The 17500-nt window shown below is 36.6% G+C and overlaps 1 protein-coding gene across 2 annotated transcripts in view; it reads right to left on the reverse strand.

Moving 5' to 3' along the window:
- Positions 1-3252: 3252 nt before the first annotated feature.
- The window catches only part of LOC106884109 (sialate O-acetylesterase), a 66831-nt gene continuing 52583 nt past the window's right edge, over positions 3253-17500 (reverse strand). For both annotated transcript variants that reach the window (XM_014935335.3, XM_089366579.1), the window contains 5 exons: positions 15788-15876; positions 14090-14220; positions 11935-12077; positions 10843-11026; positions 3253-3543 (listed from right to left, as the gene is read on the reverse strand). In XM_014935335.3, the coding sequence (XP_014790821.1) occupies positions 3313-3543; positions 10843-11026; positions 11935-12077; positions 14090-14220; positions 15788-15876 (778 nt within the window). In that variant the 3' untranslated portion in view covers positions 3253-3312. The remainder of the gene's footprint in view (positions 3544-10842; positions 11027-11934; positions 12078-14089; positions 14221-15787; positions 15877-17500) is intronic.

A 17500-nucleotide genomic window follows, 5' to 3' on the forward strand; every position in this document is an offset into this window, starting at 1 on the left:
TTTCTGACTATACGACATATTATCTGTGTCCTTATATTTTCGAATCCTGAATTTAGCATCCTCACCTAGCACAAAAAAGCATCTGTGGACTATATACGTACATGAACACACATATATATACACACCCACACATATATACGTATATATACATATATGTATGTGTGAGTTTGAATATATATTTATTTAAATCTTATATATGGTGCAAGAGTGGCTGTGTAGTACGTAGCTTGCTTACCAACCACATGGGTCCGGGTTCAGTCCCATTGTGTGGCACCTTGGGCAAGTGTCTTCTACTATAGCCTCGGACCGACCAAAGCCTTGTGAGTGGATTTGGTAGACGGAACCTGAAAGAAGCCCGTCGTATATATATATATATATATATATATATATATGTTCGTGTGTGTATATGTCTGTGTGCCTATATTTGTCCCGCCAACATTGCTTCACAACCGATGGTGGTGTGTTCACGTCCCCGTAACCTAGTGGTTCGGCAAAAGAGACCGATAGAATAAGTACTAAGCTTCCAAAGAATAAGTCCTGGGGTTGATTTGCGCTCGAATAAAGGCGGTACCCCAGCATGGCCGCAATCAAATGACTGAAACAAGTAAAAGAGTAGAAAGAGAGACTATGTTTATATATATATATATATATATATATATATATATATATATATATATATATATATATATATATATATATATATGTATGTATATATATATATGCATATTTTTATGTATATAAGTGTGCATACGTTTCAGGGGGTGTGCATGTTCTCGCTGAAAGATTTTACTTTCTATAGAAAAAAAAAAAAAAAAGTAAAAGGAAATATCTCCCCTGGTCGAATATGGGAGCATAATACAATTATATTTTCAGAGCTTGTGAGGGTGAAATATTTTGATTACGAAACATAAAGCAAGCAAACAGCGCCGGTGATAAGATACTCTCATGCGCACAATTCTCAAGATGATTGCTTTGAACACTTTTTCGTTTCTTTCAGATGCAGAATCTGATGTATTGATTTTTGTTCGAAGCAATCATACTCAGGGCCTAAAAAATTATATACCTTATCACTTTTGGATATACGAATCCTCATGGGATGATTTATATCGATTTGATGATTAATAGTCCTGATATCCATATTTTAAATATGAATATATATATATTTAAGATAAGAATAGATCAGGAATTCGTTCTTTGATACTTTTATTCACTCATTGGTCTGTAGCCGGGGCGAGGTACCGGCTTGAAGAGAGTAACTCAATCCCAGAGCCTATTTCTGTGATTGCTATTTATCAAACAACTTATATTAGTTACTGATTTGAAACAAAGAGACGTAAATTGACGTACTTAGATCGATGTATCAGTCCAAACAAATACACGATATGGAATTATTCACAGTTTCCATCACCCAAATTCCATTCAAAATATATTGGGCAAATCACAGGTTGCAGTATAAATTATTTGCTTAAGATGGTGCGTTGAGAGTACTAAGCCAGAACCTTGTACTTCCGAACCGAACTTAATCTAAATACCCGGCTCGAAATTAGCTAAAGAAAATCTTCACTAGTTAATAGTCTTTATGCTAGTATGCACTGTCTATGTCTACGTTGGTTGTCTGCTTTACTAAGCACTATATTTCATTATTCCTTATCGTGGACAGAATGTAACAAGATTTCAAACACTAATCAAACTTGCGAGTCGCCAACTACTTTATGAATGGTCGGCGTAAATAGCGTTCATAGTCTAAATGCGTTTTTATAAAAATATTTGTAATTTCAAATCACTTTAAAACCTAGTTCATGATCGGTCAGTGTAATTAGGTGAAAACGTCATTTACAAACATACTTTTTGAATGACCAGTGTGATTAGGATTCCAACATGTAAATGGAGCATTTAAGATTAAACCAGGATATATATTTCTGTTGGAATAGGCGAATGTATTGCAAGTGAGAGTAGTCAAAGGTTTAAACAGCTGGCTAAAAAATGAAACGAGAGCCTTGATGTAATCGCTCGATCTTCCACAAAGAAAATCCCAAACACCCTCAAATAACTACCTGCTATCCAACGTATAGTCTTTGACATTAAAAAAGAAATGAAAATAGAAAGGTGGTGACGAATTGACGCTGGCATTAAGTCGTTAGAATGCCTCGAGGTATTTGTACTGATTCACTGGTCTCCGAGTTCAAGTCCCGCCGTGACCAGTTTTTTCTGACATCCTTTTGAGGTCGATGAAACGATAGCAACCCAAAACCGTGGAACTGTTTCCAGGTTTGGTAAGATGCTTTACGGTATCTGAACTGGCTTCTTATATTCAGACTCTAATATTGCAATGATACTAGCGCCAAGCTGTATTGGTCCAAGTCAGTGGCCTTTCACTTGGATAAACATCGGTGGCGGAAAGAGGACAAAATTACATGCGTAGTCAGCTAGCAGTTTTCTTAATTCTTGCCCAGGCATACAGACATATGGTGAGCTTTGACCAGCGATCGGCATATAGTATAATGAACAGCAAAAATAAAAGAAAACAATACAAAAACAATAGGAAAAAAAACGAGTGGCTGTGTGGTAAGTAGCTTGCTTACCAACCACATGGTTCCGAGTTCAATCCCACTGCGTGGCACCTTGGGCAAGTGTCTTCTACTATAGCCTCGGGCCGACCAAAGCCTTGTGAGTGGATTTAGTAGACGGAAACTGAAAGAAGCCCGTCGTATATATGTATATATATATATATATGTATGCATGTTTGTGTGTCCGTGTTTGTCCCCCCCACCATCACTTGACAACCGATGCTGGTGTGTTTAGGTCCCCATAACTTAGCGGTTCGGCAAAAGACACCAATAGAATAAGTACTAGGCTTACAAAGAATAAGCCCTGGGGTCGATTTTCTCGACTAAAGGCGGTGCTCCAGCATGGCCGCAGTCAAATGACTGAAATAAGTAAAAGAGTAAAAGAGGGGGTTACGGCAGTTTAATATCTTGGATCATGAGGTTTGCTCATGAGGGCTGACCCTATCTAAGCAACAAAAACAAGAACAACAACTTTGGCAGCAACAGCAACAAAAACGATAGATTTAGTACAATAAATTATATTTTAATCAAAAGATAAGGAAATTATTTAATATCGGTTTCTTATTGATGATATATATTTTTATTTATTTCTTTGTTCTTTTTTATTTTTAAGAAGAAGAAGAAGAAGAAGAAGAAGAAGAAGAAGAAGAAGAAGAAGAAGAAGAAGAAGAAGAAGAAGAAGAAGAAGAAGAAGAAGAAGAAGAAGAAGAAGAAGAAGAAGAAGAAAATAAAATGGTGTATTTCTTCAAAATCGGTGCCAAAACGGCGCTGCTGGAAGATTGGTTCCTTGACTATAAATTGGACATTTCTTCAGTGGACAGGGACTATCTTGCCAAGCATAACGTATGTCACACACACACTCTCCATAACATGTCACGTTGCTGGAGAGAAAAATCGATGTCTGGTTCTCGTTGGTTGATGATTCAATGCTTAACCACATGCTGTTTCGACATTCGTTGTGTTTAGCACAGGAAATCTATAGGAAATGAAATAAACGGAAGATATTTTCTAATGGCTGCGAGGTTTAAGAGATTTTCTTTACACTCACCTGGTAACAATCTTTGGTAAGTTGCATCAAACTGAGAAAACAAAAACGGTGGATAAATGAGAAAATTATATACAGCTTACTCGTGATAATGTAGAAAATCGATGCATTTTCAATGCAGCACTCAATACGAACACATGGCTAGCCACGATAAAAAAAGTTCCGAGTTTCGGATGTCGGGGTGGAAACCCACGCCGGCATCTCTTCAGTTATCGCGCCATCGAAAAAAAATGATATGTATGTATGTATGTATGTATGTATCTATATGGATATGAATAATAATGACTTCATAACGTGCATTTCAAAGCTCCAATACGGTTATCGGCTATCATATGTCATCATAGTGCAGGATTATTCTTTTTACTGGATATACATATTGATTTAACTTAACGCTATAAAGCGTGAGGAATTGCAAGTAGCATGTGTGCATGTATATATGTGTGTATATGTAAATATGAGTCTGAGAAATGTTGGGATATAAACTTGGAAATACATGTATATCAGTGACAGTTTGTGTATGTGCATGCCTGTGTGCGTGTGTGTGTACACGTGTTTGGACGTGTGCGTGTATGTGTGTGCATATTTAGATATAATTATTTCTATGTATATACGGACTGAATGTGTATGCGTGTGTATATACGTGCAGGTGAATAATTCTAATCGACTGCGATGGCATTTATTAACGACTTAATTAGTGATTGGGATGGGAATCAGGATAGCTGAAATTAATTTTTATGAGCGGACTGGGATACAAAAGGGGTGGGGGCTAAAAAAGGTAGCTACGCGTCCGGTGAAGAGAAACGTTCACACACGCATTCTTATAGGCGCAAGCGTGGTTGTGTGGTAAGAAAGTTGCGTGTCAACCACATGGCTCCGGGTTCAGTCCCATTGTGTGGCACCTTGGACAAGTGTCTTCTACTACAGTCTCGGGCTGACCAAAGCCTTGTAAGTGGATTTGGTAGACAGAAACTGAAAGAATAAAGGCGGTGAGCTGGCAGAGTCGTTAGCATGCCGGGCAAAATGCTTACGGCATTTTGTCTGCCGCTACGTTCTGAGTTCAAATTCCGCTGAGGTCGACTTTGCTTTTCATCCTTTCAGAATCGATAAATTAAGTACCAGTTGGCTACTTTGGTCGATGTAATAGAATTGCCCCTTCCCCACCAAATTTCAAGCCTTGTGGCTATAATATAAAGCATTATATTTATATATCTGTGTGTGTGTGTGTGCATATATATATATATATATATATATATATATATATATATATGTGTGTGTGTGTGTGTGTGTGTGTATGTCTATACACCCACACACATATGTACATAGTTTTAGTGTAAAATCAGCATAAGCTACAGAGTGACTGAAGAGCAGAGGGTTTCGTGCGTTGGCCTTTATCAGCGCAAGAAAATTTTCCACCCTTGATTCACTCTGTAACTTGTGTCGATTATTAAGAAAAAGTATACGGTCACACACACACACACACACACACACACACACACACACACACACACACACACACACACACACACATTCTTGTTTTGTGATCTATATTACTGTGTTCGAATCACCAAATCTGCATACACACAAACACACACAAACATACACACATATTCAAGTTTTTGTGATCTATACTCTTGTGTTCGCATCATCAAATCTGCACACACACACATACACATACACACACAGACACACACACATACACATACACACACACACACACACGTACACATTCTTGTTTTCTGATCTATATTCCTGTATTCGCATCACCATATCTGCATACACACACGCACACAGGCACACACACTCACTCACACATATCTACAAATGAAATGGTAATACACCATACTACAACAGAACACGTGCTAATTATTATTGGACTAGAATGACTTGTTAAGCAAAATGGAAATATGATAAGAGGCATTCAAGAACGTAGCCATGAAAATCAATGGAGAATATTCTTCAATATTCTTACATTATTTCACTGCTTGCCGCAGTCAATGGACTGGCAATATACCGGAACAGCTCCTTCAAAGGGTTAAGTCGATTATATTGACCGCATTTCTTTGTCTGTTTATATGCTTTACATCTCGTTCTGAGAAGGACAAAGGTCAATGCAGACAAAATGTGCAAGAAAACAGTCATGTGACGGATCGAAATACAAATAATGCAGGTTCAATCAACGCAACGGTATTTTGTCAACATTCACGCCGATATATGTACGTACGTATACGTGCACACACACACAGAGACACACACATACAGACACACACACAGACACACACACACACACAGACACACACACACAAACACACATACACACACAGACACACACTCACTCATACATATATACAGACACACTCATACATATATACACATACACACACACATACACTCATACATATGCACGCATATATACACGCACTTAGTAGCATACGATAAATAATTATACTCATCAACAAGATGATGCTGCGCGAGCGCGCGCGTTTGTGCATTTTTTTTTGGCTTGCTTCAGTCATTGGATTGCAGTCATGTCGGGGCACTACTTTGACGCGTTTAGTCGGGCAAATAAACCCTAGCGTTTAATTTTTAATGATAGCCAATTATTTTTAAGGAGTTTTGCTGAACGCCGAAATTAAGGGGATGCTAACAAACCAACAACGCTTATCAGTCGGCGGAGGCGCACACAGAAGCACACACATACATACACACACATACACATACACACATGCACACTTACACATATATACGACGGGCTTCCCCACAGTTTCTGTCAGAAGTCAATGATCAGTCCCAGGGAATATTAAAAGACAATTGTCCAAGATATTGCGCAGTGGAACTCATTTCATAACCGTGTGGTTGCGAAGGGAACTTTTTAATCACACACTCACACACACACATAGCCACATACACACACACATATATATAAATGTGTGTATGTGTGTACATTCACACACATACATGTATTTATATTTATCTATCTATTTTGATATACGCATGATCTATCTATCTACACACACACACACACACACACACACACACACACACACACACACACACACACACACACACACACACATATATATGCATGCGTTTATATAGACACATGCAAAAATACACACGCGAATAGGTATTAAAATAGATATTTGTGTGTCATACTCAATGTAAATACATTATGAAAAGGCATATGAACTGCAGTATTCTTCCGGAGGTAATATCTCTGATGGAGGTACTGTGTTTTACGCCCATAAGAGATATAATCTCCGGATCCTCTTGAACACAGAGCAATACAAATAAAGACGGAAACAGCAAAAACGCTATTATAAGAGAACATAATATACTGGATTGAATGTGAATGATTGCGTGTCAGTTTTATCATATTAAACAACAGAACAAGTTGGTGGAAAGAGAAGGAATTACAGGCCTATTCATGCAATAAACCGAGAATGTTGAACGTAAAGAATTCTGGTTGTGGCTGACGGACGGAAACCGAATCATTAATTATAGCCGCACAGGAACAAGCCATTAGAACGAATTTGATAAAAGCAAAGACTGATAAAACTCAATCATAGAACAAAAAGCAGGATCGGTGGGAAAGAGAACGAAAAGTATTAAGCATCGCTTAAGTGAATGCAGTAAGCTAGAGCGAAAAGAATATAAACGCAGACATGACTGCATCGGCAAAAGAGCGTAGTGGGATGTTAGCTTTCTGCATGGCTTTAAATGAATCTGAAATGGAGACCTGCCAGAAGATGTGACAGAGAATAAAAATTACAGGATTCTGTTACAAGATTCAAGGAAGAAGACCAGTAAAGAATAAAAGAAAACTTTGCAAGTCCATTCACTTCACTAATAACCAAGCACTTAATGAAGGTGCTATCCATTACCTCGTGATGTGATGGTCATGACTGGAACACGTTTGATCATAGTCCTATTCGATGTACGCTGACCTGAAGATGAACAGCTAAACAAATTTAAATTATTGGCATATTGGTAAAACCCAAGATACAACAAAATCCGTTCGAACACTCGATTTCACATCAATAATTTCGCAAGCCAGATACAAAAGGAAAAGCTGAATAAGACATATTCTCCAAATATAGAATATCAGAATATTCTCTTAAATATTTTGTAAACCAGAACACGACGTTTGAAGTTTTCTTTCTTTTTTTTTTTTTTACACAAATTGGTACCGATAATATATTCATGAAAACATAAATATACTAATAAAGAAAAGCTAAATGAAAAACAGAAACGTCCTCATTAGTAACAAATCAGTAGCATACAAGATTGAATAAACACTCAAAGGACGAAAATGATATGTAAATTCAATTATAAACAAAAATTGTAGCCGACATTTCCTTAGTTGTGTTTTATATATTATTTCTCCATCGAACAGAAGACGGTTGATGGCGATGGGGGAGGGCGGGGTGGGGTGGGGTGGGGGCCTTGGTCAGTAGATTGTTGTTCTGAAATATTCCGGAGTGGATAAGATGAGTAAGTGGGCGAGTAAAATCTATCAATTAAATCGAGTGATCAACATATACCGACTGCTCGCTCTCTCTTTCACTCTTTCTGTCTGTCTATTTGTGTCTCTCTCACTCGCAAACGCACACACTTACACACACACTCACACATATATATACATACATACACACATACATATGAATATATATATATATATATATATATATATATACACACACACACATATGCACACAAATACAGGCACACATACATACATACATACGTAATCAATGGATGGATCGATCGTTGTTTCATAATCATTCGACATATATCAAATTGGCAATATATATATATATATATATATATATATATATATATATATATATATGCACGCACACACGCACACACTCAGACACATATACACACACACACGAGGTTAAGTAAAAGCTTATTTACAGAAACAAAAGCAGACAAAAGCTGGAGATATTAGCTATTACATCATTTTTCAACATAGCCTGATTGCTTTTCGATGCATTATTTCCAGCATTCCATAAGCTTCCTTATTCCATCGAAGAAGGTTTTCAGCTGGTCGCGCAACCATTTATGCAACGCTTCCTGCTCTTTTCCGTCCGTAGCAAATCGATGTCCTCGTAGACGATGTTTGAACAGTCCAGAGGGTGAGATCTTGACTGTATGGAGGGTGGTCTAGCAACACGAAACTTAATTTCTCAATAGTTTTAACAGTGTCGGTGGTTGCATGAGGGCGTGCGTTGTCACACACAGCAAACTTCAGCGTTCTTTGCAAGTTGCTGGTTTCAGCATTTTACTGGTGACTTTAAACCCCTTTTCCAGATAATGTTCCAGGATAGTCTCTTTGGCATTCGCCAAATCTATTAGTGTCACTTATTGTGCGGAAGGTTGAGCCTTGAATTCCTTTTATGCAGGCGATTCCAGGTGGTTCCACAGTGTACTCCGCCTTCAGCATTTTGGCTCAAAGTGCTGAACAAAGGTCTTATCACATGTGAGTATTCTCGCCATAGAAAACCCTCACCTTCATCATGGTAGAGGTGGAGTAATCCTTGATAGATCTCCATATGATTGTGTTTATGCGCTTCGGTAAGCACTCTTGGGACCCATCTCGCAATAACTTTATGCAAGCGAAGATTATTGCAGATGAACATGCCATTCCATTCTTGGTCACTCATCGGTTTGCCAGCACCATCTTCCGAGCTTATTGAATTTTCACATCTTCATGCTTTACTCATGTCCGGCCATTTTTAAACATCTCAATCTCTTTATACACGCGGTAGAGCTCTGTCTCACTATCATACTGAAAGCTCGATGAATTCTAATCCCTGACACACTTGCAGAGTGAGAAAACCAGATCACTGATCCCTGTTCTTCTTTGGTGCATATTACCAACAGATCGGCCATGTTTACTCTGTAACACAAGAAAGAAAACTGTTGTGATCAAGGCTAAACCTCGATTAACTCTAACCCTAACCCTACACACACAGACACAAACATTTACATATACGACAGGATTTCACACAGTTTCTGCTTAACAAATACATTCACAACACATTCGTTGGTACGGGGCTATACTAGAAGACATTTCTTCAAGGTGCTGTGCAGTGGAACTGAACCCAAAGCTACGTAGTTGCAAAGCGATCTTCTATATTTCATTCAATTTTTTACAAATGAAAAATTGGAAACAGATATCGACCTTTCGGCTTCACGGCCGTCATCCGTCTGCCAATGGTGAGCTAATTGGTTCCCTTAGGAACCAATTTACATATAATGTTTTACTTGGAGATGGTCATCTTTTGTCGATTAAACACGCACACTAATCATTTGGTCTCCACTTTATCATCATCATCATCATCATCATCATCATCATCATCATCATCATCATCATCATCATATTATTATTATTATTATTATTATTATTATTATTATTATTATTATTATTATTAGTTTATTTGTCAGAGTTCTTTCGTGACACATATTGTGATCATCTCAGCGACTTTCTGACAAAGAAACTAAAAGATAATAATTATGAAGCTTACGTGAAGGTCAAATAAAAAGAGTGTGTATTTAATCGGCAAAAGACGACCTTCGCCAAGTATTAAGATATTAGTTTCAACACACGATTTCACATCAAGAATCTTGCACGACAAATGCATAAAAGTAATTTATAATTCAATATAAAAACAATCGTTAATATAGGCGCATGAATGGTTATGTGGTAAGAAGCTTGCTTCGTAGCCACATGGTTACGGGTTCAGTCCTACTTCGTGGAATCTTGGGCAAGTGTCTTCTACTATAGCTTCAGGCTGACCAAAGTCTTGTGAGTGGATTTAGTAGACGGAAACTGAATGAAGCCCTTCGTATACACACACACACACACACACACACACACACATATATATATATATATATATATATATATATATATATATATATATATATAAACATGTTTATGTGCGAGTTTCTGTGTTTGCCTACCAACCACCGTCGCTTGACAACCGATGCTGGTGAGTTTATGTCCCCGTAACAAAGCTGTTCGACAAAAGGGACCGATAGAACAAGTACTAGGCTTAGAAAAAATAGGCTGGGGTCGATTTCTCCGATTAAAACCTTATAAGGTGGTGCACCGGCATAGCGCAGTCACGAGACTGAAACAAGTAAAAGAATAAAAGCATACAGGAGCGCGTGCGCATTTGTGTGTATGTGTGTGTGTGTGTGAGAGAGAGAGAGAAAACATACCTGGAATCCTTTCTGCGAACGGATATCTAGCACTCTGTTGTAATGTATCTCTATCTCACCATTTTTGATCAGAAATGTCTGAGGAAACGGTCCTTGGTAAGCATTGTTTATGGTGTTATACTCTAAAGATTTCAGTCCTTTGATTAATCTGTCTGCAATGTCTTCCTTGTATCTTGGGTGGACTCTGTGTAAGACAGAAGCAGAGATTATGTCAGTGCAGTGGACAGGGATTGAAATTATATGGAGAATGTAAGACACGGTACACATGCATACAGAAAGGGTGTACGCACATAGGGATACACAGAGACATACTCACAGACATGAACACGCACAAATACGAAAGGCGGAAGCTCTGGAGAGAGAGAAAGCTGGGAGAAGAGAGAGCTGAGAGGATGAGGGCAACACAGAGACAGAGAGACAGAGAGACAAAGAGACAGAGAGACAGAGAGACAGAGAGACAAAGAGACAGAGAGACAGAGAGGACAAAGAAGTCTGTTTCTCGTTTCCTGAATTGTAGGTTTTCGTTCATTATCTGCACTGTGTTAATAACCAATACGAAGAATAGGAGAGAGAGAGAGAGAGAGAGAGAGAGAGAGAGAGAGATAGAGAGAGAGAGAGAGAGAGAGAGAGAGAGAGAGAGAGAATTGGGAGAAAGACAGAAGAGAAAAAGAAGGGGGAAAGAGAAGAGGGAGAGAGGAAATAGAGAGTGAGAGAATAGGGGAGAGAGGGAGGGAAGAAAGAAGTGGGAGAGAGAAAAGAAGGAGAGAAAGAGATAAGGAGAGAGAGAGAAGAGAGAAAGAAGTAGGAGAGAGAGAAGAGAAAGAGAAGAGGGAGAGAGAGAGAAGAGGGAAAGAGAGAGAAGAAGAACAGAGAGAGAAGAGGAACAGAGAGAGAAGAGGAACAGAGAGAGAAGAGGGAAAGAGAGAGAAGAAGGAAAGAGAGAAGAAGGAAAGAGAGAAGAGGGTAGGAGACAGTATGAAAGAGAGAGATAGAGAGAAGTAATCAATCAATCAATCGAAATTGTCATTCAATTAAAAATCAAACAAAGCACTTAAAAGACAAAAACATAAGAATAACATCTATACTACTTACGATCCGTAAGGAGAAGTCGGATCTGGTAAATCCATAGCTACAGCCATAAAAACATTCGGGAGTTTTTCATTTGGTACATAACCTTTATTAGCTGTCTGCGCCCAACGGAGAGCAGGGAACTGGAGTTTATTATAGGGAGCAAGCTGGATAGGAAATAATTGAATACGATAGAAAAAGAAAAAAACAAAAGAAATAAATCAACGATTTGATTATTTAAATTTATTTTCCAGAGTTGTGTTCGTTTGACAAATGAGGTGATCTGAGATTAAACGGGGAAATTGAAATAATTATATCGTGAAAAGCTTTTATTTTAATTAGTAAGACAAAAAAAAAAAAGAATTATACTAGACAATAATACATACACACAAAATCAACCTCTTACATTCTTTGTTTTATTATACCGTACTATAGTATATTATACTATACTATACTATATATATATATATATATATATATATATATATATATATATATATATATATATATATATATATATATATATATATATATATATATATATATGCATGTATATATATCAAAATAAGCAACAATGATATCCAGCGGCAATGCAGTACGATCGTTTCACGCAACTCCATTTCATTGAACAATGCAATCATTACATCAATTTAAAAATGCAGAGCAATCCTCACCTGCACAAAGACATAGAACTTCATTAAATTAGAACAGATGGACACATTAGTATTATAACGCCTAAAATCTCCCAGAGGTTAGGGAGACAGACAGAGAGCATATTGTTTTAGCCACACCATGGAAGCTAATATATACTCCCCAACCATAGGGCTCCAGGTTCAGTCCCACTGCGTGGCACCTTGGGCAAATGTCTTCTACTACAGCTCCAGGACGACCAAAGCCTTGTGAGTGTATTTGGTAGGCGGAAACTGAAAGTAACCCATAGTATGTATATATATATATATATATATATATAGACCTTAGAATTACTTACTAGCCCGTAAGGTCTGGCTAAGTAAAAATGGTCTTTTGTATTCTTCCTTTCTACTTGGAGAGTTTAAATGTAGTTACAATAATATGTCCTTCTGTTGAAATGAAACTTCCGTAAATTTCTATATCTTTGTGCAGCTGAGGATTGCTCTGTATTTTACATTTAATGTCATGTTCACATTGCTGAAATAAATGGAGTTGCATGAAACGATCGTACTGCATTAATTTTGTATATATATATATATATATATATATATATATATATATATTACTTTTATTCGTTTCAGCCATATGGCTGTGATCACGCTGGAGTACCACAGTGGTTATATATATATACATATGTATATATATAATCGTTATACATATGTGTGTGTGTGTGTGAAAGTGAGTACTCCGTCGGTTACGACGAGGGTACTAGCTGGTACCCTAGCTGATACGATCAACGGAAGAGCTTGCTCGCTCGTGAAATTAACGTGCAAGTGGCTGAGCACTCCACCGATACGTGTACCTTTAACGTAGTTCTCAGGGAAATTCAGTGTGACACAGAGTGTGACAAGGTTGGCCCTTTGAAATACAGGTACTACTCATTTTTGCCAGCTGAGTGCACTGGAGCATGGAATTGAACTCACGAACTTACGATCATGTTTATATATATATAATTAGTTATATATGTATATAATCGTTTAAGTCCATTGTACATGATAGCATCTGTTAAAAGGAACTTTTGATGCAGTTTTTTTTTTACAATCGTTTTTAATTATCTTAAAATCGTTAGATTAACAAATAGCGTTAAAATAGCATAACACGACATAACCTAATTAAAGAGATTCTGGAATTTAATTAGGCAGACATCTGACCCCGACAACTATAAATATCTTCGTTGAAATCGATTTCGCTGTACTCGAAAGGTCAATAAACTAATTACCAGTCATATAATCGGGAACGGTTACATTATATATCTTCCATAGAACTAAATTGAAATTGGTTCTGTTGTCAGCGTCGCATATTATTTTTAAGATCGAGGAGAGTTGTGTGTGTTAGTATATGTGTATTTATTTGTGTTTGTTCTTTTTTTATACGTGTGTAACATGTATGGATGTGTATGGGTGCGTATGTGATCATAGTGTGTGAATGTGTGTGTGTGCGTGTGTGTGTGTGTGTGTGTGTGTGTGTATGTGTGTGCACGTGTGTTTACCTGAACGAATCCGAATGGGAATGTAGAAGATGTCTGATTGTATGAACCTTCATTAAACTTTTGCCGCCAATCAGCAACCATTGCTGGAAACAGGCATGAATATTGTTGAGGATGCTGGGAGTTTGATTCACCTGTAATTATAAACAAACAGAAACACAAAACAAAAGATACAAGCATTTATGTCTAAGTTACATAGGTGTCGCATTAAAAACCACTGGTCATATTGAAATGGCATTTTAAATTTTTAGTTTATGATATCGATTTAACGAAAATGGTCAGACAAAATATGCGAACTTTTGCAGCCCTCTCCCAGTTTGTTCTGTGATAACCAAAAACCTTGAAAATAGTGTACACTGATTTTGACATCTAGGTGATAAGTGGTGTTAAATAATCTTTTCTACTCTAGGAATAAGGTCCCAAATTTTTGGAGAGTGGGGCCAGTCGATTAGATCGACCCCAGTACGCAACTGGTAGTTTATTTATCGACCCCGAAAGGATGAAAGGCAAAGTCGACCTCGGTGGAATTTGAACTCAGAACGTAAAGATAGATGGAATACCGCTAAGCATTTCGCCCGGCGTGCTAACGTTTCTGCCAGCTCGCTACATTACGGTGGAAGCGAAAACGATACTTACTTCTAGGTTTCATACCTTGATTAACCCATTACCTACCAGTGATCTCATATGAGATCACTTAAAAAATTACAAATTTCGTAATTATCTGTCAATATTTACACATTCTAACCTTTTTGCTATATTTACTAGGTATAATTCCCTGATATTCAAATGAGGTTTGCTAATTTTTCACCCAATATCTCGTTTATTTCTATTTAAAATGTTATTTTGAAATGTTATTTTGATCATTCCAGCGTACTTCTAAGGCTGTTTTATGCTAGAAATCAAAGTTTCATAAAAAAAAAACTCCAGTTAATAGAATTATGGGAGGTAATGGGTTAATGAACGTTAATCGGCACCTCATCCCATGCCAAATGTTGAATTTTGTTATAGCAGAAAGAAATAGATTTTGAAAAAAGCGTTGACTCGATAACGATCAAAGGAGACCTTGTATTTGAATGGTGCTTACGTTAAATTGTCAGCCCCACAAAACTTAAATTAAAATCTAGTGATATTTAAACTATAGAGTATTGAATCAGATGCTCTATAAAAACTTTCACGCTCATAACAAGCACACACAAATACATACCTATATATATATATATATATATATATATATATATATATATATATATATATATATATATATATATATATATATATATTAGGCACCAGTCCGCACATGAAAATGTGGGAGTATTCGATTGAAGCTGTCGAAGTACATACATGGCTGTTAATTCTTTTAGCAAAACGAAGCAAAATTTCTGGTGATGTTTGAAATCAGAGCATAAAGGCACGTTAAGAAACATGGATAATCATTTAATTGAACATCAGTGCTGAAAAATATTCATAATTTCATAATTTCTAATTAATTCGGTTTTCCTAAGTTAATTAAATGCACATTTATTTGTGATTGATTCTCAAATAATTGGACAAGACATGAATCTGCTTCAGTTCTACGTTGACAGGGAACTGAGTATGTTGCATGTATTACTTACGGATATCTATCGATTTCAATAATGACAGCATTGTCCCTTGTTCTGGAGACGATATAAAAACAACAAAATTATGTTTCGTTTCACTAACCTTGGTACCATATAATTCCATGGATTGTCATATTTAATAATGGATGAATCATAGCATTCCAGAAAGAAGACTTTGTAAACGAGATTTTGCTGTAAAATAAACGATATTTTGTGAAGAAAATTCATTAATAAAACATATTTGTTTAGTTAAGGTTAATGATTCTAAGTAGCGTCACATATGACTATCTAGCATCATTTTTACACTCTAGTCGTCTTGACAACTTAATTTTCATAATACCTTGAAATGCTCACAAATTACGCACTGCCATTTTAACAAAGAAAAGATACTTAACAAGTTCGCTTGATAGTCATCAAGTTTTGTGTTTTATCTATCAGTGTGCCATCTTGGTCACGTGACGTTGGTTATAGCATCAAGTGGATCCAAAGCATGCTTTCTAAAAAATGGAGTTTATCCTATTTCTTGTTCTGAAAGGAGGTAAAGCACTTTGTGCCACTGGTTTTAAATCTATCTATCTATCTATCTATCTATCTATCTATCTATCTATCTATCTATCTATCTATCTATCTATCTATCTATCTATCTATATGAATACACACACACATACACACATATATGAAAACATATATATATATATGGAGATATATATCGATACTTATGGATATATAAAGTTTCATTTGTATATTCAAACATATATATGTATATTTTTTAAATAAATATTTAGCATAAGCAACAGATTGACTCTAGGTCCGGGAATTCCATGGTTTAGCACAACGCACGAGACACTCGAACCTAGATTGACTGTGTTGCGTCTGCTAAATATTGATAAAAACAAACATATGCTCATATTTGGAGTTCTATTTTTCCTTTGGCATCACTATATATATACATGGTATATATGTGTGTGTATATATATGTATATATATATATATATGTATATATATATATATATATATACATATACATATATATGGATGTGTGTATGTGAATACATATGTACAGGCATTTATATATATATATGTGCATGTGAGTTTATTTGTGTATATAGATACACATATATCATATTTGAAGTGTATGTGTATATAAGAGTGCGTATGTGTGTGTGTGTGTGTGTGCGCGTGAATGTGTGTGTGTGTGTGTGTGTGTTTGTATATATGTGATGTATGTCTGAGTGTATATATATAGATATAAATTGTAGGCATCATTCGCACTTAAACGTTGATATTCAAAAGAACGTCCAGATTTCTTAAAAAGAACTTCGTTCTTTGCCCAGAAGAACTAAAAGAAATCAATGGTGAAAATCTGAAGTGCTTCCCTTTTTTCCTCAATTATTTTCTTCTTTAATCTGGGAATATTTCATATCGAGAAATTCAATCAAACTTTCGCTCTCAGCCTCACATTTGCGCCAGATAAATAAATCGTTAATACTGCGGATGGTATTTTCCCCAACATTTTATATCTGGCAGAGGAGAAGATGTTTATAAGTATGATCTTATAGATACTCCCGGCCTATTAATATTGATGCTGTCCGTGACTTTTCACAGCATCTGCCGATCAATGTCTTCCTGTTTAAAAACTTATTCGGTGAGAATACCAGAGGCAGTTGTCCGAATGCTTGAAAAAAAGTGTGCGCTTTGCGAAGGTCATTCAGGTACCAGATTGTGATGTTAAAACGGGTGGTTGTTTAGGGCCCAGAATAGATAGAGAGAAGCGCGTCAAGTTTCTTCATAGCTCATCCAAATTTTTAAAACAACG

The sequence above is a fragment of the Octopus bimaculoides genome, chromosome 19, assembly GCF_046866305.1.
Source record: "Octopus bimaculoides isolate indiv1 chromosome 19, ASM4686630v1, whole genome shotgun sequence".
In the NCBI taxonomy this organism is placed as follows: domain Eukaryota; kingdom Metazoa; phylum Mollusca; class Cephalopoda; order Octopoda; family Octopodidae; genus Octopus; species Octopus bimaculoides.